Below are 20,804 nucleotides of genomic sequence, written 5' to 3'. Positions count from 1 at the left end.
TACCTTATGCATCATCATTTTGAATGAGAAAGTGCTCCCTTTACGAGGTCACTGTGAAAAAGAAGAAACTGTAAATGAGAACGAGGCTTTGATGTCAGATGGCTGGGCGATAATATAGTTACATTTTGCGTTCCCATATGCTCCAGATATTTTTGTGCATTATACAAACACACATGTACACATACACCCACAAACAATCCCCTTGATCTGGAGCCAGACCCTGTCTGTGTGATGGTTTTAAAGATGGACAGAGGTCTGAATGGATTTCTGTGGCTAATGTATTCGATTAAGAGCTCAGTGAGTGGTCTTGTATGGTAGGTTTCAGGTTAGTCTTATTCAGGATTTGACAAAGAAAAAAAAAAAATCAATAGATAGTCAAAGAAACTCATGGGAAATGAATATCACAAATGATATCTCTTATGCATCTCAAATGATCCTCCGTATAGACTCAGACTGACATGTCATTTACTTGTAACTATCTGCCTCAAACCCATTTCTGAATATCTTTAATAGACATGATTTTCGGGGCAGACCACCATTTCCCTCAGCAAAGTGCTGATATCAAACTATTAATTAGTACTAAAAAAGTATTAATGAATGTCATAAACTAACCAATCATATAATTCTTAATAAATACAGTTTCCATTTTCCTCTTTTACATAATCACTTAAATAGCACTCTTAATGCCAAATTAAACCAATAGAAGTAAGGAAACCCGTAAAGCATAACTGAGAATGCATGACGTCTCCTATGAAAGAGCAAACCATGTTTACTTTGGGAAGGGTGTGAGAAGAGAAGGAGATACAGACTCTGATGTAAACACAGTGAAAGAAAAGATAGGGGCCTGGGTGGCAGAGAAGGGGGGAGGGCAGATAAATGGATAGAGAGGATGGATAAAGAGAGACGGATGGATGGAGAAAGTGAAGGATGGGGGAGGGATGTGATGGAGATGGAGAGGGATGATAAAACACATTACATCCCTGCAGTCAGCACAGACGGATAGCGTGACAGGCGACAGTGACTCCCTTCCCCCATTTAACCAGGAACCATGTCAAGTGCAAGTACAAATCCTGACAGTCTTCTAAAAATGAGTCAAATTAGGGTTCGTATTGGGACTGAGGATTAGCATAAAAGCACAAAAATACAAGTACAGAACTAAAAGCACAGAAACTACAATAACAGTATATTTACAGCTTTAATTCCATTATCCCATTACTAAAAACATTATTTTTGGTTCATTCAAATGAGCTAAAATAACACAAATAAACTTCATTTCATTGTTTACAATCAGTTTACATTTTTTTTAAATGGTTTATTTACAGGTCTAGTTCACCCAAAAATCATTTGTTCACCATCATGACCTTATTTCTTCTCTGAAAAACAAATGTAATTTTGTACAAACAATGAAAGTTATGGGGTCTAATATGGTGAAATATCTTCTTTTCTGTTCCACAGAATCATTTTTGGGTGAACTGTCCCTTTAATCCATTTACATTTAGATTTCATGAACAATTTTCATTGGCTAGAAGCAGATTGACACAAAAAAAAAAAGTATTTTTTAAAAATCTGCTCTCATTCATCCATTTAATTTATAGATATAGGTTTTATCTGGATTTTTTTGGAAAATATATCTAAAGCAAAAATGCTGGGTTAAATACAACCCGGCGCTGGGTAAAATCTGGACAAACCCAGTGATTGGGTTGTTTTCAACCAACAGTTGGGTTAAATGTTTAACCCAACCTTCTGGGCAGTAGCCCAACCGCTGGGTCAAAACAACCCAATCGCTGGGTTTTCCATATTTTACCCAGCACTGTATTTAACACAGCATTTTTTAGAGTGCTTTCAATACAATGTAATGTAGGTGAGAATGTGAATGACAGAGTGAATAAGAAAGACAGAACAGTGAACTCTTACTTCAGGCGGTGAGAAGCTTCATGATACACATCTACAGGGCCTCCTCGCCCTACACCATTCCTGAAACACCCAAATACAGGATTTCATTACTCATCGCGACATGACAGTTCAACCTCAAACAAAAACTGTTCAGTGAACTGAATTCAGTGTTGAAGGAGTAATTCACCCAGAAATTAAAATTTGCTGAACATTTGCTCACCCTCAGGCCATCCAAGATGAGTTTGTTTCTTCAATAGACCAGATTGTGTGAAATGTTGCATTACATCACATGCCCACCAATGGATCCTCTGCAGTGAATGGGTGCCGTCAGAATGAGAGTCCAAAAAGCTGATAATAATCCACAAATACTCACAACTCCAGTCCATCTATTAATGTCTTGTGAAGTAACAAATCCATCATTAAGGCATTTGTTTCACTTCCAGAACTGTTTGTTTGTTCAGAATTGTTATGGACAGTTTTTGCTCTTAAACAGTGCTTGATCGGTGCATATTTCTCTCCTGATTCAGAAGAGATGACTTTTCACTGGAGAAAGCAATTTTATGAATAGAGGACTCTTATTAAGCTGGAACCAACAGTTTAAATGTAAAAATGATGGATTATGATTTATTACAAACATGCAGCTTTACAAATGTTTTTATCAGCTGTTTGGACTCTCATTCTGACGGCACCCATTCAATGCAGAGGATCCATTGCTGAGCAAATAATATAATGCTACATTTCTCCAAATCTGTTCCCATGAAAAATCTAACTCATCTTGGATGACCTGAGGGTGAGTACATTTTCATTTCTGAGTAAACTATTTTAAATTCAAAACAAACAATATAAAGGCTTTTATTTTAGTACTCCATAAATAAGAGGCGAAGCAAACATGATATTCTTTGGCAGCCAATGAATGTGAAGGAAAATGATGGTGCTCTCTAAAGTGCTTCTCTTCAGGCAGTGTCTCTAAGTTATTGATCCTTCTGAATTCACACAAGTCAAAATCACTCAATTATTCATGCATCATGAACTTTGGCCTTGCACTAGAATGAGCATCTCTTAAAAAAATATTTAGCTCCGGACTATTTGTTTTTTGTCAGTATTTTCTATTTATTTTTCATTTAAACTCAGCTTAAAAGAAGAGTTCATGTTTCCAAAGTGAACAAGTATTCATGGAAAAAGCAGTGGGCAAAAATAATCATGAAAATTATTTTTGTCATAATCAAACAGCCCTATCTTACATTATTTGGTGAATTATCCTTTTAAGGAACTGTTTCTACTTTAGCTGACCCTCAAAATTACTGGTGTATCCTAATCAGGTAAATTCGGTCATATTAAATGGTTTTCCTATGAAGCCACATTGGAAAAGAGAGGTGAGGAGAATTCTAACAAGTCACGCCAGTTTTTCATTACAGCACAAAGCAGACACACCACAATCTCAGTGATGCCGCAGTTCTATCAGAGAACATCTTAGTCATCACACTCACCTTTAAAGAAGACTTATGTAAGAAACCCTAGCGTGGTGCTTTTGTATTTTAGCTAACACAGTCTGACATCTCACATCTCTGTAAAACCTCTGTGTCCTCCAGCACAGATGGATGAACAGACCTATCACAGCTTTTGTTCAAAGAGCAGCTATTCTCCCAGATTATTTATAGCTAGATTGTCCCTGTGCTCTCCTATCTAGTGGAAAATCAAGTCTGGTCTCTGGAGAGAAAACAGCAGACAACCTCTAAGACGGATGAGAGATGCTTTCCAAGACCAATGCAGCTCAGCTGTTCATTTGACTCATGGAGGAAAAATCCTCCAAAAGGATGAAGTTTTACAAATCTACACATCAGATTATATATACAATGTTTTCATTATAGCTGTTATTTACTGTATAAAAGATATTAAAATAAATAAAACTAAGCTGATCTTTACCTTTTCCATCTTTCAGACTTCAAGCTTTTAAAATAATGTTAGGGATGCATAACTACAGTACATAGACGTATTTAAATTCTGGCAGATATTATTTTCATATTATAGCTAATAACTATTGTTGGTTACGACTGAAACACTTTTCAGTAATTGAAATTAAGCTAAAGTAATGTAAAATCTTACATGAAAAAGTGCATATATATATATATATATATATATATATATATATATATATAATGCTAAGGTAACACTACCATAATAGGTAAATATAAATAAAAAAAATTCAATATTTTAAATAAATTAAAAATAAAATAAAATAATAAAATAAAATAGCTTTCACACATGTACATTTAGGCATCATATTATTACATACAGTATGAAAAATGAATAATTAATTAATTAATTAATTGGCTAAAAATTACATTTGCCAGTGTTACATTTATTAGTGTTTTTAAAGATTATATAAAAAGTAAGTGTTAGCCGATGGTAATCTAAATGTTAAAAATGGAAATGAGGATCACAATTAAATACACAGCACAAACTAATCCTGATAAATAACAAAAACTCTAATATCAGCTAAAAACTGATATGGAACTACATGCTTCCCTATGTAATATAATGTAATCACACAACTGGTGTTTCACTGTACGAATATAAGGCAATGCAGTAGTTATTGAAGTTCAGAGGCCATTGCATATAGATGAATCATGGGCATGATGTGCTTATCTTTGTGTTTATAGGGTGTCATATTTACGACAGCAACGTACAAGTCAACAGTCACTCAAAAACGGATGAATACGCAGCTCAGTGTGTGTCCTGTACCGTCCTCATCTGCGTCCTGCTCGCATCACTTGCAGTGCAAGAGAGGAGGAAGAACACGAGAATCCTAAAAATATCCTGCTGCATCTCCCACATTAAGCCAGCCAGACCTCTCGCCCTCTTCCTATTCCTACTGCATTATGTAACATCGGATCCGTTGCTATAGCAAACGCGACTTCGCAGTCCACACATCTGAACAAGCCCAATCTAGTCACTCTCTACACAGAGACGCATGCTCTTATTGGCCTTTTTGCCACTTCATATTGAGACGAGACTGAGAGTGGACAAGAAAAAATGGGGAAAGAGTGGGAATGGGATGTTTGCTTTCATGAAATGTTTGTTTTCATGTATTTTTATTAAAATATAACATTCTCCAGCTCAGAAATGACTTTTCTGCTGATGTAACCCAGGCCAAACTGGTGGGGCAAAATTAGCAATAATATCATAGTCCACTTTTCAAAATTCAATCAAATCCTGATGAGTGAAATCAAGTCGGGGGGGACTTATTTCCCATTTAAAATTCAGTTTATGCTTCATGCCGTCTTGAATAGCAATCTTGCAGTCATGAACAGAGGAGCAGACGGTGATGTGGATGAGCACTGAAGAAGATTTTGTGCAGTTAGCAGGGGGTGAGAGATAGTTGGTTTGTAAGCTGCTTTGATCCTGGTGTGACACAGATTCTAAGTCAAATTGAACTCAGCCGGAGGACAAATTGCATTTTGTAAAATTACTCAACCACAATTGTTTCACGAATGTTGCTAAAACATTCTAGTAAAGAGTCATAGAGTATAAAGCCAAATTTCAAGGCAAAACACATCTCAATACAATGGCATATTATATTAGGAAGATACATATTTTTGGAGTTTAATTAAACACATTTTAAATGCATTTTTTCTGTGTTTTCTGATAATGCCTTGGTTGAGTTTTTTCACACTATAATATCAACTACAGTATTGTTCAAAGTTTGGAGTTAAGTTCTTTTATATATATATATATAGTTTTTTTTATCTTGTGTTCAAGATTGCATTTATTTAATCAAAAGTAAAGTAAAAACAGTAATATTGTGAAATATTATTCAAATTCCTGTGATGCAAATAATTTTTTTTGTTTGTTTTTTTTGATGAACAAGGTATTAATATTTTATTAGGTAAAAAAAATTGTGTACATGTCAGTACAACAACCTCTTCCTGTCTAAGTGGTCAGTTCTTGTCTATTGATGGTCAGTCAAAAGTAGTTGTATATTCTTACTAAATACATTTTTCAGCAAGTTGCAACAGTTTTCCGCTGTCATGGCTCCAGAAGTACACTGTATGGACAGAGGTATTTGGACACCTGACCATTAAACCAACAGGGACTTCAATGACATTGCATTCTAAATACACTGACATTAATATGGAGTTGGTTCCCCATTTTCAGCTATAACAGCTTCAATTCTTCTGGGAAGGCTTGAGTGTTTCTGTGGGAATTGTTGTCCATTCATCCAGTAGAGCATTTGTGAGGTCAGGTCACAATCTCCATTCCAGTTCATCCCAAAGGTGTTTGATGGGGTTGAGGGCAGGGATCTGTGTGGGCCAGTCAAGTTCCTCCACACCCAAACTCATCCAATCATGTCTTTATGAGCTTTGCTTTGTGCACTGGGGCACAGTCATGCTGGAGTAAAAACAGACATTCCACAAACTGTTCCCAAAAAGTTGGAAGCATAGCATTGTCCAAAATGTCTTGGTAGGCTGAAGCATTAAGATTTCCCTTCACTGGAAGTAAGAGATCTAGTCCAACCCCAAACTCTGCCAAACCCAGACTCCCATCAGATTGCCAAACAGAGAGACGTAATTTGTCACTCCACATAACAGGTTTCAGGGCTCCAGACTGTGACCAAATGGTCGCATTTTGTGACCCTTTTTTCTGCCGGTGCGACTAAATTTTGTGAGCGGTTGCACTGGTGCGACCACCGCATTGCCCAACTCATAAGTGCTGCATACGAGAAAAAGTCAAAGCAAACGAAACAAATGCATTACAAAAAGTGCTACTCATTTGAGCTGTGCAGTGCGGTCCGTTTATCAGCTCGGACAAATAATAAATAAACCTGGTCAACCTAAGGTTGCTATGAGATTTAATGAGATGCATTCAAATTCTACACAGAATTCTCTGTTATAAACAGGTAAAACATCACCGATGTAGAAAGCCAGAAAGAGTAAGGCTAACTATAACTATGGTGTTGTGGCAGAAAAGGCCTATAGTCGAATGTTATTACATTATTTATTTCAGGGTTTATACAACCTTCTGAGAGAGAAATTCAATGATGATTCAATTCAATGACTTTAAAGCTTTTCACACAACTATTCCCAGCACTTTAAAGCTCTAAAAATGACCCAATTTAAATGGTATTTGTAATTGAATGACCATTTGTGATAAACATCACAAAAAAAAAAAAAAAAAAAAAGAAATCAAATTGTCAAAGTTTTGCACTTTTTTGTGTATGAAGAAAAGTCGCAAAGTGACTTGAAAAACAAACTTTTCTTCAATTTGCAACTGAATCACACATAAAGAGGTCAGTTACATATAATTTTATAGAAGAATGATGGTACATTAAATAAGAGTAGTGTACATTTTCTTTTCTTTTATTAATTTCATTTATTAATTGTTCAAATTAAATAAATAAAACAAAAGTTGTATGCTTTCCAACTCAAGCTCAGTGCTTTACTGTCAAATGTGTACTACCATGAAATAAACGTGTAATATTATTAGTAACTGCACTTATTAATGCAAAACAATAGTAATTTATGATTAAATTATCTTTATTTTTAATACCCCCCAAACCACCACCCAGCCCTACCAAATCTGCTCCTGGCGCCAACATCTGCAGAACTTAGTGGCGTTGGTGCCACTGCTCTCAAACGTTAGTCTGGAGTCTTGGGTTTCCACTGCTCCAGAGTCCATTGGTGGCGTGTTTTACTTACTCCATTTACTGATGCTTGGCAAACTTGGTGATGTGAGGCTTGCATGGAGCTGCTTGGCCATGGAAACCCATTCCATGAAGCTCCCGCCACACAGTTTTTGTGCTGACATTAATACCAGTGGAAGTTTGGAGATCTTCAGCTATAAAATCAGCAGAGCATTGGCTTTTAGTATGTGCCTCAGCACTCAGTAACCCCATTCTGTGACTTTACCTGGTCTTCTGCTTTGTGGCTGAGTTGCTGCTGCTTTTCCTAAATGCTCTACTTTCCAAAAATACCATTTACAGTTGACTGTCTAATATCTAGGGATGAAATTTCAGGTAGTGACTTACTCCAAAGGTAGCATCCTATTACAGTACCATGCCTGAATTCACTGAGCTCTTTAGAATGACTAATTTTTTTCACAAATGTTTGGACATGCAGGGTGCATGGCTAGGAGCTTGATTTAATACATCTGTGGCAATAAGTCTCATTGAAGCATGACGTGCAAAAGGGGAAAATTAATAAGAAAATACCCTATATGGCTTAAAGTACACGCCTCTTAAATATTGAAATCAAAATAATTAAGAGATGTGTCCTAATACTTTCATCCATATAGTGTATTTTTCCCATTAATTTTTCTTCTTTGGCAGTTCAAAAAAAGTGCCATTGAGATTAAGAGAAATGTTAACAGATAGCTCTTTCTAAGAATATTAGACCTCCATGGACTGGAATTTATGGCAATTATCAAGACTATGGTCTTTATGACAAGGCTTGTGCTCACAAACTACACTAAACACAAGCATAGGGAACCTTTATTTTTAACCGCCAACACGTTAATGAGGTGGTGGGCTTCATTCTTGTCATATGTGAGAAGGAAGACAAGTCTGTTGGGAAGAGGGGTCCAGACATGTCAGAATCCTAGAGGGAAATCAGACACATATACAGTACATGCACATGGATGCACAAATACACTCATGCAAAGGCAGAGGTCTGTGTGCACAGAGACGGAGTTGACATTTTTACTGACAAAGCTCCAAATCAGTCATTGATAGGATATTATCCCTGATAATCTGTACTAATTACTGTCACTGAGAAACTTTGGAGCCTATTGCTCTGAAGAAAAGAAGCACATTTCCTAAAGAAAAGATGAGTGGTGGCTGCCCGTACAAAACATGCCACAAAGTGCTGTTGGTAGTTGTCATGGCATTGCTATGCAGTTTCTAAGTGGTTTTTAGCACTTTAACATGCAACTAGGGTTTTCTGGGTTAACTGTAAATTACATTTGCATCATCTACCGCTCATTCAATCTTTATTAACACTAATTCTTTAATTATTACTAAAACTTCAACGTCTAATCCTTAATGTAATCTGCAATATTGGCAAATCTCACAATTTCAAAATCCATTATTCATACTGTACATTATAATGTTGTGATGCTTCATTTCAGTGCTGCTTTAATATTTCATTTTGAATTTATTTAGACAAATATAGAATTTTAATATTAACCATGGCCATAAAATAATGTACAATAATTAGTTATATATGCTAACAAAATACATTACCTTTGCATCATCTAACGCTCATTTAAAATGAGTCTTTAATAACACTAGTATAATTTTAATAGTTACTAAATATGTAATAGTATTAATATTTGTAATACTAACACATTAACCTGCGTTAGGGTTTTATTTTTAATTTATGTAGACAAAACAGTATAGAATTTCAGTATCAACCATTTATACATTATTGGCTATAAAATAATTAAAAAATGCATTGTGTACACCAATTTCCTTTTTAATAAAACTAATAGTTTAATTATTACTAAAAATGGAATTACTGACATAATTAAATAATGTTGTGATGCTTAATTTCAACTGTTTTAGGTGAAATGTAGAATTTTAATATCAACCATTTATCCTTTATTGGCAATCAAATAAAAACAGAATTTTAAATTAATGCATCCCTTCACAAACTAATTATTACGCTAATTTTTACAGTTTGTTGTTATAAAATGTCTGCAGAGACTTATAAAGCATTTGCTTTAATTTGATAGAGGAATACAACAATAAGCAATGCTCTTGTTCCAGCGGTAGGTTGATGACCAGGCTCTGAATGCCCTCATAACAATTAATGTTATTGCAGACAGCAGGCTGGTGCATGTGTGTGGGCCTGGTTTTGTGAAGCGCAAGCCATCTCTCTCTGTCACACACACACACACACACACACACACACACACACACTTTTAAGTGTTTTGAGCCCAGCCATTATGCTGTTGCCCATGGGCGGCACTCTGCATAGATTTATTAGATGATGCCTGGGTGTTTGAATTCATGTGTTCATGAGCGTGTTGTTATTGCGTGTGTATATATGTGTGAAAACCTATTTAGATATTATATTCATTTCAAGTACAGCTGCTTTAAGTGTGTTGTCAGCAATGTTGGTATGTGGGCGTTTTACTGGCGAATTTGTATGAGACAAAACTGAAACATGAGTGCAGATTTGAAAGCTAATGGCCCCACTGATGGATGTTTATGGAAGCATCCATTTTGGCTTTATTGTGCTAGGACGCTGTACTGGCAGCAGGACGGGGCATAAAACACTGAAACACATTACAGACCTCTGGCCAACAGCACCACGGGATACCAAGGATATAAATACCGCATTGAAAGAAAGAGCCTTATTTAAGAGTATATCTGTGGTTAAGATGGTATATATATGCTGTGTACAGTCCTGCGCGTGCAGCTACTTTCTTTAGGGCCATTTACACAGAATGTGTTGAAAAACATTAGACATAGTAGGTGGAATGGGGAAAAAATGCAGAAAAGCCATTTTTAAAAGTTGAACGGTTTTAACTTGAGCATTGCATGTTAAGAACAGGTGTCGTGCACGAAAAACATGAGGAAAAGTGACAAAAAAAATGTCTGACTAGCACGTTTACAAAGAAAAAGCAATGGAAAATCAGCACAGTGAAATACAAAAATGCATTCTGTGTGAACAGTCCCTTTTTTATTTTTGTAAAATGCAAGCTGCAAGGTAGAGGAATTAAAATAAATAAATAAATCATAAATAAATAATGCATTTTTTGAATGAATTGGTTGAGTGACTAATTCAATGACTCATTCATAAAGACAGTAACTTGTCGCCTCCTACTGGTTTAACAAAGTTAACTGCAGAAAGATTCATTGAAAATCTCCATCTCTAATACCAGTCTGGAACCAGCAAGCTACAAAATGTAAGTTACATTAATAAAATAAAAATAACAGTATTATTTCAGCTACTCTGTGGATACTGACATCAAGCGTCACTTATTTAAAAATTCAGTCAGTTGCCCAACAATTCCAACTTAACAACCAATCACAGGAATTACCATGAACCAAAACAATGATCATGAATCTTTTAAGCCCAAAATCAGGCTAGCTACACTAGTGGAGCTAGCTGTATACGATAACTTTCTGGAAGTAATGGAGATACAATAAATCCTGCTTTCATATAAGGCTTCATAACGTGTTTGTCTCTATTTGCTGTCTGTCATAGTCAGTCCATCCCCCAAAACAGATCCTTGTGTCTCGTCTCAGAGGGAAACATACTTATCTCAGTTCAGCAAGAACATATGACCGGCAAGCTGCTGTGAGAGATAAGTGAGGGTACAGTGTGACCTGCTCTCTCTCTCACACACACACAGTCAGGAGACATGCTTCAAGCCAGTTTCATAATGTAACGAACAAATGCCACATATGTTTACCTTGATCTTAATTTTATATGAAAACTCATGACCTTTTGCTTGGCTTTTATTTGAATATCACAGTCTTGTTGGACCACTGGTCAACAAATCCTCTAAACAGAGCAGGTTATGTTTACAGGCACAGAGGTGTAGCTTTAATCTATCCGTGGTGAGTGCTCTCCTGTGACCTTTCACCTGTACGACATAGGCCTATGTATTTTCTCACCTGCATGTTTTTAGAGACAAAAAAACATGTATTCTCAACAACAAATCCATCACTTTCCCAAAAACCTGTTTGTGACTACACACTGTATAGCAAATTCACTGTCTGTAAGCGTACACAGTGTATAGTCTCCTGATTCATCATAATATTTGCAGTCTGAGGTTGTGCAAAGTGAACACACAATGGCTGCTCAAATCACTATGGAGAGTCAAAGATGTGCAAAAAAAAATTGGTGTAGGATTTTGAAACAATCTTCACTCGCTGCTAATAAATTTCACAAATAATTACAAAGAAATGGCAAATAACAAACTGATTAAGAAGTAATTATGTAATTATTATTAATTAAGTAGAATGTCACTGTGACTTCACTGTAAACTTCACTGTAAAAAATCCTGTTAATTGGTTAACAGTGAGTTTTCTTACTGTATACATTGAAAAACTGTAATTGATCTAATAGGGTGTAACTTTACAGTAAAATACTGTTTAATGCACATTGACATTCCCTCTGACACTTCACATTTGATGGTTTTTCTCAGTATAGGGTCTTATCTTATTTTATTAAATTAATGTTTATTGCTGTTGTTGTTCCCTCAATGTAATAAAAAGAGAAATATATCACAATCACATTTTCTGTAGGGTGCTTTAAAGGTATAGCTCACCCCAAAATTAAAATCCTTTCCTCATTTACTCACCCTCATGTCATTCCCAACGTGTATGAGTTTCTTTCTTCTGTGGAACAGAAGGTATTTTGAGGAATGACTTTTGTTTTTTGTTGATACAATGAAAGTCAGCGGGGTCCAATATTGTTTAGACCCCACTGACTTAAAATATCTTCTTTTTGTGTTCCACAGGTTTTGAAATGATATGAGAGTGAGTAAATGATGCAGAACTTTCATTTCTGGGTGAACCTGAAAAACATTTATCATTGTCTATCATGTCATCACATTTTTGCTCATACAATGAGTCAACAGAGGCCAAAACAAACAGAATCTACTAAATTTCACTGCACTGACAAAAAGACATTCTTCAAAGTATATTTTTTATAAATCCACATAAGTCATACAAGTTTTTAGTGCTGAAGGTATAATGTAACGTATTAACGCTTTTTTGCTTTGGTCTGGTTTTTCTTCCTCTGAAACATTGCAGGGTTCACTTTTCTAGACACACTCTCTCCCTGCGCTCTGGGTTTTGTCTCTTTAGCCCCCATTCCCATCCCATCTTCCATCCCTAAAACTCAGGCGTTTGCCATCAGCCCTCTGCTTTCTACAAGCAGGAACCATCTTCCCCCTCTTCAGAGATCAATCTCAAGCCATTACACCAGGCTAAAGCTTGACACTCCTTACAAACGCACAATTAAAGCTGAATCAGGCAGCCAATGATTTAGTCAATACAAGCTCAAATCAACTCTTGTAAATACTGTGACTGAAAACTAATAAGAATGGGAAAATCAACTATGCAATATTTTGCCTTCTCATATCCATCAACTTACCCTTGTTCCCCCTCTCCTATTCCTATCCATTCATCCCTGCACGGGTCTATCAGATTGCAAAGGGGTCGGTCACATTTTAATTAAAAATCCTATAGAAGGGTCCTATGTAATCCCTCCCCGGTTAAGAAGCTTGAAGCGCATGTACAAAGGACTCAAACATAAATCTTTGCTTTATTCTGTCCTACAGTTGTAATCAAATCCATCCGGTGAATGAACTTGTCAAGCAGGCTCATGCTCTTCAAACAAATCTCAAACTTCATCCAAACACTGTTTTCACTAAACACACATCCATGCAACATCCTGATCCCAGATCACGGAGGTTATGTTTATGCATAAGAATAATGTTTGTTGATGAGTATAAAGTTGGTCCTACTGTCACGACAACCTGTTGCCATGCACCGGTGGTCCTTGTTTTAATGAGAGATGACAAAAACGTGTCCCTGGCTGCAGAGTATAATTGTGTTGCATATGCACTCTAGTCACTGACACAAGAATATGTATTTTTATATAAAAACAGCCTATTTTTCAACACCTACCGAATCAGCCTCATAGTACGTAAAGGGCTTATTGTCTGTGATTGATAGTGGGTTTCAGAGACGTCTTTAATAAGCAGTAAGACGCTTGCTGATGAGTCATCACAGCAGATGGCTGCTTTTGAGCAAGCAGATGGCCTGCTACATGTGGTCAATTGATCCACAGATCTCAATTATATTGGCCACATACCTTCATCCTCTCAAAGGTACTGTATATGGATGTCAAGTGCATTACATAATCTGGCCCTGCTTAAAGAGACAGCATGAAATGTGGGTGTTTGGTTTAAAGTTACATAAATAGATAACTGATTGACCAGATGTCTGCTCATGAGCTCAGGCAGACTTTGAGTAGGTTTTAGTATTAACGGCCACCGGTTAATTGGATTCAGAAACCTGTCGTACAGAGAGAGTTTATTGCATATCAGCTACAGATAATTAAGATCTCTTATGATCAGGGGACTGATGGTCTCAGTAATTAACACGTTGTATATTCCTCTGAGATTTCAGGCGAAACACTTAAAACAAAGCTACAACTTAGAATATAAGATATAGCCTGTAGGATTTGCCTCAAAATTGTTTGCGTTATATATAGTATGACGCAACTAAAGAATACACCGTATACAAACATATTCACTGTTTTCAAAGAGCAGGATGTAAAATGGTTGAGAATATTCTTTTTATATTTCAGACTAATTTTTTCCTCCATCAGTGTCACACATCTATGGCAATCCATTTTTATCATTTATTGCTTTGCTATTACATTACTACTAGTGATTAATTTTTTGAATTACCAGTAAAAAATCCAAGTGACTAGTATATATATTTTTTACCTTAACTGGCTGCTATTTATTAAAAATGTACTTATTTCAGTGGTAACTAATACCTATTAAATTAGCTATTAAGTCATATGCTTTGCTTTCCCAATAGTGACAAGTAACTATTGTTTTGCAATCAGTGGTTCAGACACCAAATATTCACATATATTTGTGAATATATATATATATATATATATATATATGTATGTATATATATATATATATTCAAATATTCTTCAAATATTTGTTTATAGTGTTTACTGGTACTAGTTTTGCTAATAATTATTCATTAGGTACTAGTATTTTTTGTTTGCAACTATTCAGATAGTTACTAGTATCTATTCCAGTTTTTCTAGAAGTAATTGAATAGGCATACATATTTTTTAGAGACTACTGTGTATTTCTAATAATATTTTTAATCTAGGTAGGGGTTTTTAAAGCAGTGATTTCGACTAGTCATTACGTATGTAAGTACATAAGTACAGAAAGCAGTTGTAACTAGTGAGATACAAATAGTTACTATTAATATTTGGGATAGATACTTCTATCTCATATAGGCTGCATTTACACTGGCACAAAAAAATCCAATTTTTTACACAGTTTGGATATTGTTGCACACATGCAAACACAGAAATCTGCACGAGATAGATTTTTTGCATCCTTCTGAGCCACTTCTAAATGTGGCTTTGAATCACATACATATTCGATATCTGGACATCTGACCTATGTCTAAACACGTAAAACTGATTCCCATTGCCAAGCCATCAGAGGCCAGGCCAGGGAGACTAGTATCTGAGGCTGCGTTTACACTGCAAGTCTTAATGCACAGATCCGATCTTTTGACCATATCCGATTTTTTGGCACGTCAGCTCCTGAATGTGCAATTTCTTACCTATAAAAAGTTTCCATCTCAATAAAATGCGAGCGCATACAGCACGCCGGCATTAAAACGCCATTAAAAATCTTTATGAGCAAACGTGTCGCCCTCGCATTGGGAGTTCTGTGGAGAATCGGATATGTGTGTTTAGACGTAGGTCGGATGTCCAGATATCAGATGTGTATCCGATTAAAATCCACATTTGGAAGTGGCTCAGATCGGATGCAAAAAAATCGGATCTCGTGCGGGTTTTTGTGTTTACACGTGTGCAACAAATTCCGATCTGTGTCAGATGTGAGCGAAAGATCGGATTTTTTGTGCCAGTTTAAACGCAGCCTAATAAATAGGATGGGTATCTAGTGCTAATAAAGTAAAGCTAGAATAGACACTAGCAACCATTGGGATAGTTAGCATCTAATGAATAAAACTGAAATAGGCACCAGCAAATATGTGCTAGTCATTTCTATCTTTGCCAAATTGCATATGTGAAATTTGTCACCAGGTAAAAATGGAATAGTTACTTGCCACTATACAGGGATGATGAATAGCAGAAAATCAAGTTTTAGTCAACAGTTAGTCAAACTGAAATAGATTCTAGTTGCTTTATTATTATTTACTAGTAACATGCAAGTACTAGTCACATATGAAACAGATACTATTAAGTGTTGAAATGGCTTGCCATAGGCACCTGTTCTCCGGTTCTGTCGCCTTGTGTTATGTAAAAGCATCGCATCATCCAATGCCATAATCTCGCCGACTACATCAATCCTGTGGCGATTTGTGATTTTAGCTTTACGAAGAGACAAGACACATCTTCTTATGCCACAACGTGCACTTGGTTTTATTACTTTAATATTACCATTCGACTTAAATAAGTAGGCTAACCTATACTATATGTTATAGATGTTTGAGTAACAGACAGGCACTAGCTGCGGTAGAGTCCTGGAGCATTTCTTGCGTTGGTTCAAATAATTTCACTTGAATTTATTCAAACAGATACTGTATGTGAAGTATAAACTTACCTATCCAGCAAATATGATCCCAAAATACACAGCCTCCACCTGCACTCCCTGTGATACAATCCTCCCGCTTAATTCCCAAAAATAAATATGACGTTATAGAACGGAGCGGGCAAACCAAACTCAGCGTGTGTCCTGTATTCGCTCGGACTGGTTGCCAAATACCAGCCACAAACATTTATCTGTCGTGACTCCGCATGCCGTGTGACAGATAGCGAGAACGTGCTCGCTGCCGTTGACCGCTGGTTCAATCCATTCGCCGCACCGAGGGAGTTTTCCGAAAACATGACACTGCACATTTACACTACACCGGGATTAAACTACACCAAAAGAAAACGACATATGTTGCCTTTCAGTATACGTTTATCACTTCTATACTATATTAATTAACATTTATGAAACGTTTCAGTCACGTACGCAAGTTGGAATAGTTGCTACGCAGATTTTGCATTCTAAACAAACAACGTCACATCCACCAGAATTCTTAATATTATTCTGATCTTTTAACTTTATTTTTCTTTATAAAATGAGTGTGTTATATGTGGCTAATTCTTTCTTTTATATCACACCACCAGGTCTTGTATCAGGAGAACTCTTGTTTCTCTCATGGTTTCCAGGAGATGACTTCAATGGCAGTGGATGCAGCTCTTTGGATGATGGTGTTGGGGTGTGTTAGTCTGGTATTCAGCAGAGGCACATGCTCTAGTAGCTCTGCCCGGGCCCTAGGAACCTCTGCCAGGACTGTAAGGGCACGGAGGGCATTGACACACACCGCTGTAGTCTCACTCACCACCAGCTGCAGCAGAGGGGCGATGGCACATGCGTTCAGAGCCTCAGTCTTACCTGGAAACAGACAGACAATGATATCTTGCCTAGTCTAATCTAATATAGGGGTTTTCAAAGTGGGGTCCAGGACCCCCAAAGGGTCACAAGGGAGTGCTAAGGGGTGAGAGGGAAAGTTCAGAGAAAAAAATAGTGTAAAAAATGTATTTAAATAATACTTTATGTAATACATAAGAATAATAATTAATTGATAAAAAATTATCAAAAAAAACCTACAGATTCTGATATAATGTTGCCTGTTGTAAAGGTTCTTTTAAAACACCTAAGAAACACTTCAATGTCTGATGATGGTCTTGATGCTGGTCAAAACATCATTGTTTTAAAGAAATTAAGTAGACCAGGGTTATTATAGTTTTACAAATTAACTTTAACCTAAACTTTAACTAAAATAAAATGAAATATTAAAAAATGCTAAATTTGTTTTATTTCAGCTAGTTGCCAAGGCAACGTGTTATTTTCATTTAGTTCAACTTAAATGTTCTAAAATAATTCAAACTGAAAAAAATAATAAAAACTATAGACATATTTAAAAAAAAATTATAAACATGAAAAAACTTTACAAATAAAATGAAAATAAAATAAATTAATAAAAATGAATTCAAATTATTAATAAAAACTATAATAGTATCTCATGATACTAAAATAACACTATTGTAGAGTGAGTGTTGCCCGGTTTTCTACATTTTCTAATTTTTTACATTTTTTGAGTTGAATCTCCTCTACTGTTCAGGATGAGCACCTAATTTTCAATTTCTGTTTTTCATTTTTGTCGTTATACTTGAAAATATCTAGCTGCCTTTAGGGGGTCCCTTCTTGCAAGGTGACCAATCATATGTGTAGGTCCATGGCATCAAAAAGTCTGAAAACCCCAGATCTAATGTATGTGCATATAACTAACATCAACCCCATCTAGAGGTTTTAACGGGGTAGTTCACCCCAAAATTGTTATTCTCTCATCATTTATTCACCCTCATGACTCTGTATGACTTTCTTTCTTCTTTATAACAGAAAAGACCATATTGTGAAGAATGTACGCAACAATTGGTAACGAAAACATCTACATTTATGTTCCACAAAATAAAAAAAGTCATCCAGGTTTGGAGCGACATGAGAGCGAATAAATGACTAAATTATCATTTTTGGGTGAACTATCCCTTTAATGTTTACATACAGCACTATAATAGATGCTGAAAAGTTTCTAACTTCACCATCGACTCATAAATTACAAAAATGCACGCTGAAACTTGATTTTGTGCTGACCCTTAGTGATAACGGCCGTGTTCATAATGGTTCCTGCAGCATTAGCGACAACTCCTTGCTCATCATCCGACAGCAGCTTGACTAATATTGGAAGAAGATTCTCCTCACACACCTTCATCTTCCCATCTGCAGGCACACTAAGATAGGAAAGGAGAAAAATGCATGCTTTTTATTTTAAAAGAATATCTGCTCTGATCTCTCACCCTAGTGAACTTAACCTGATCTAGACTGTTGTGTGCTATGCTACCTACCTGATTCCCACTAAAGCAGATGTGGCTGCCCGGCGGATGGCAGGGGAGGGGTGAGACAGCTGATCTCTCAGGACAGGAACCGCATCACTCTCCAGCGCAGGAAGGGCGTTCACACTCACACAGCAGCTCAGTGTGGAGAGAATTAAAGCACGGATGCTCTCTTCTTCATCTGAGACCTTCAGCACCAGTTTGGGCACCAGCCCCATAGACACCATGAACACTGCTCCTGTAGGGACATGACAGAGGACTCATCAAAAGAAAAGCTTCTGAAACACATTTTCTGTATAAGAAGTATAAGATTAGTCACCTGAAGGAAATTCAGCGATCCTGTTGAGTGCTTGGTGCACGTTTTTACGACAGGCATTCACAGGGTCCTCAATCAGGTTTGCGAGGGGACCCACAATGTCAAATTTCAAGAAGGCATCTCTGTGTGAACAAACATATCTTCTTATCATACTGAATATTTTTGGAAGCCAAAAGTCAAAATGGTAAAAATCACTTCTGTTGCAGGTATTTTAGTGTTGTTTAAAAATATCCCCTCCATATTAAATATAAAATTTTCAAAGTATCTAAAATGCTCTAAAATATTCTTTGGGCAAAAAATACTATTTTTCTTACTGGAAATAAAAAACTTGTACTTTACATTTTTGAAAGCATCAAGACCGTGTTAAAACCCCCCACAAAAATACAGTAAAAACTGTAATACTGTGAAATGTTTTTGCACTGTTTTCTATTTTAAAATTTTAAAATGTTATTTATTGCTGCAAAGATAAAGCTGAATTTTCAGTATCATTACTCCAGTCTTCAGTGTCACATGATTCTTCAGAAATAAGCTGATTTGCAGCTCAAGAAACATTTCTTATTATTATCACTGTGCTCGCTGCTCAATATGTTTGTGGAAACTGTAACACATTTTTTCACATTATAAAATATCATTTTAATGCATCCTTATTGGATAAAAGTATTTATCTTTAAAAAAATCTTTTATATTTTCAGCTTGCATATTTTCTTTTTATAAAAAATATATAAATTTAAATATTACAAGTGTATTTTATAAATATATTTTTATATTTATATAAAATAAATATACCTAAATAAATATATTCCTTTTTGTTAAGCATTGTTAAGGTTTAACTAACTCCACATACTGCCAATATACTCAATATGTGAAATATACTGACATAATTTGACATAAATAACACATAGCCTACTATGCGGGGCCAAGCACATTCACATGCCAAAAGCTTACACAAACTAAAACTGTCAGCCCTTGATTTCTTGCATGACTCACCTTCCCAAGCTGTGTGAAGCAAGCACATAAAGCACTTCAGTGGTTTTGACCCTGACTAAGTCATCTTCATCTTGCAGCAAAACTTTAAGTCTTTCCATACATCCTTTGAGGAACAGAAATAAACAGTTTGACTAAAAACAAAGACTGTAAAAAATTCAGCATTTATTTTGTTTCTTAGGATGGACAATAGGGTTTCTTAAAGGGATAGTTCACCCAAAAATGAAAATTCTGTCATTAATTACTCACCCTCATGTCTTTCCAAACCCGTAAGACCTTCGTTCATCTTCAGAACACAAATTAAGATATTTATGAAATTTTGATGAAACCCTCCCATAGACAACAAGGTTACTATACCACGAGCAAGGCACAGAAACGCATGCGTTGTGATACTCTCTCCACAATGGCAGCGCATCGCAGATTCCATCAAAAATATCTTAATTTGTGTTCTGAAGATGAACAAAGGTCTTACGGGTTTGGAACGACATGAGGGTGAGTACTTAATGACATCATTTCAATTTTTTGGGTGAACTATCTCTTTAAGGATGAGTTTACCGCTGAGAATGGCTTCATAGGCCCGCTCATGGTCGTGGACTAGGTCGCAGAGTGCAGCGAGCGCCCTCTGCCGGGTAAACAGCTCCGCGTCCTGCAGCTCCAGCATCAGCTTCGGGATCGCCCAGCTACCGAAAGCCACCGGCGCCTGTGTGGGGTCAATATGCGGCGGGGGCTGCTCGGATGTTTGCGGACTTGCCATCTTCTTCGTTAGGGTGCTTCAAATGTGATTCCATTATGTATTTACATATTGAAAAGTTCGTTATTTTACTGACCGAGTCTCAAGTTTGTAGGATTTTTGAGGGTTCAACACGTCATTTTACATTCTAAATGTGAATAAGTATTCCTAATACATTTGCACGAGC

At 36.3% G+C, this 20,804-nt stretch overlaps 1 protein-coding gene across 1 annotated transcript; it reads right to left on the bottom strand.

Moving 5' to 3' along the window:
• Positions 1–18: 18 nt before the first annotated feature.
• rsph14 (radial spoke head 14 homolog) lies at positions 19–20,795 on the bottom strand. The gene is made up of 8 exons (XM_016574133.1): positions 20,443–20,795; positions 19,891–19,993; positions 18,907–19,025; positions 18,600–18,825; positions 18,349–18,485; positions 16,249–17,088; positions 1,915–1,974; positions 19–51 (listed from the first exon to the last, which is right to left on the bottom strand). Exons 1-6 carry the CDS (start codon positions 20,639–20,641, stop codon positions 16,850–16,852), a joined length of 1,023 nt encoding a protein of 340 aa, XP_016429619.1. The 5' UTR covers positions 20,642–20,795; the 3' UTR covers positions 19–51; positions 1,915–1,974; positions 16,249–16,849.
• Between the last annotated feature and the right edge of the window lie 9 nt (positions 20,796–20,804).

The sequence above is a fragment of the Sinocyclocheilus rhinocerous genome, unplaced genomic scaffold (assembly GCF_001515625.1).
Source record: "Sinocyclocheilus rhinocerous isolate Xijiao unplaced genomic scaffold, SAMN03320098_v1.1 scaffold533, whole genome shotgun sequence".
In the NCBI taxonomy this organism is placed as follows: Eukaryota; Metazoa; Chordata; class Actinopteri; order Cypriniformes; family Cyprinidae; genus Sinocyclocheilus; species Sinocyclocheilus rhinocerous.
The sequence above is the reverse complement of the archived record's forward strand: the minus strand, read 5'-3'. Positions and strand labels throughout refer to the sequence as shown.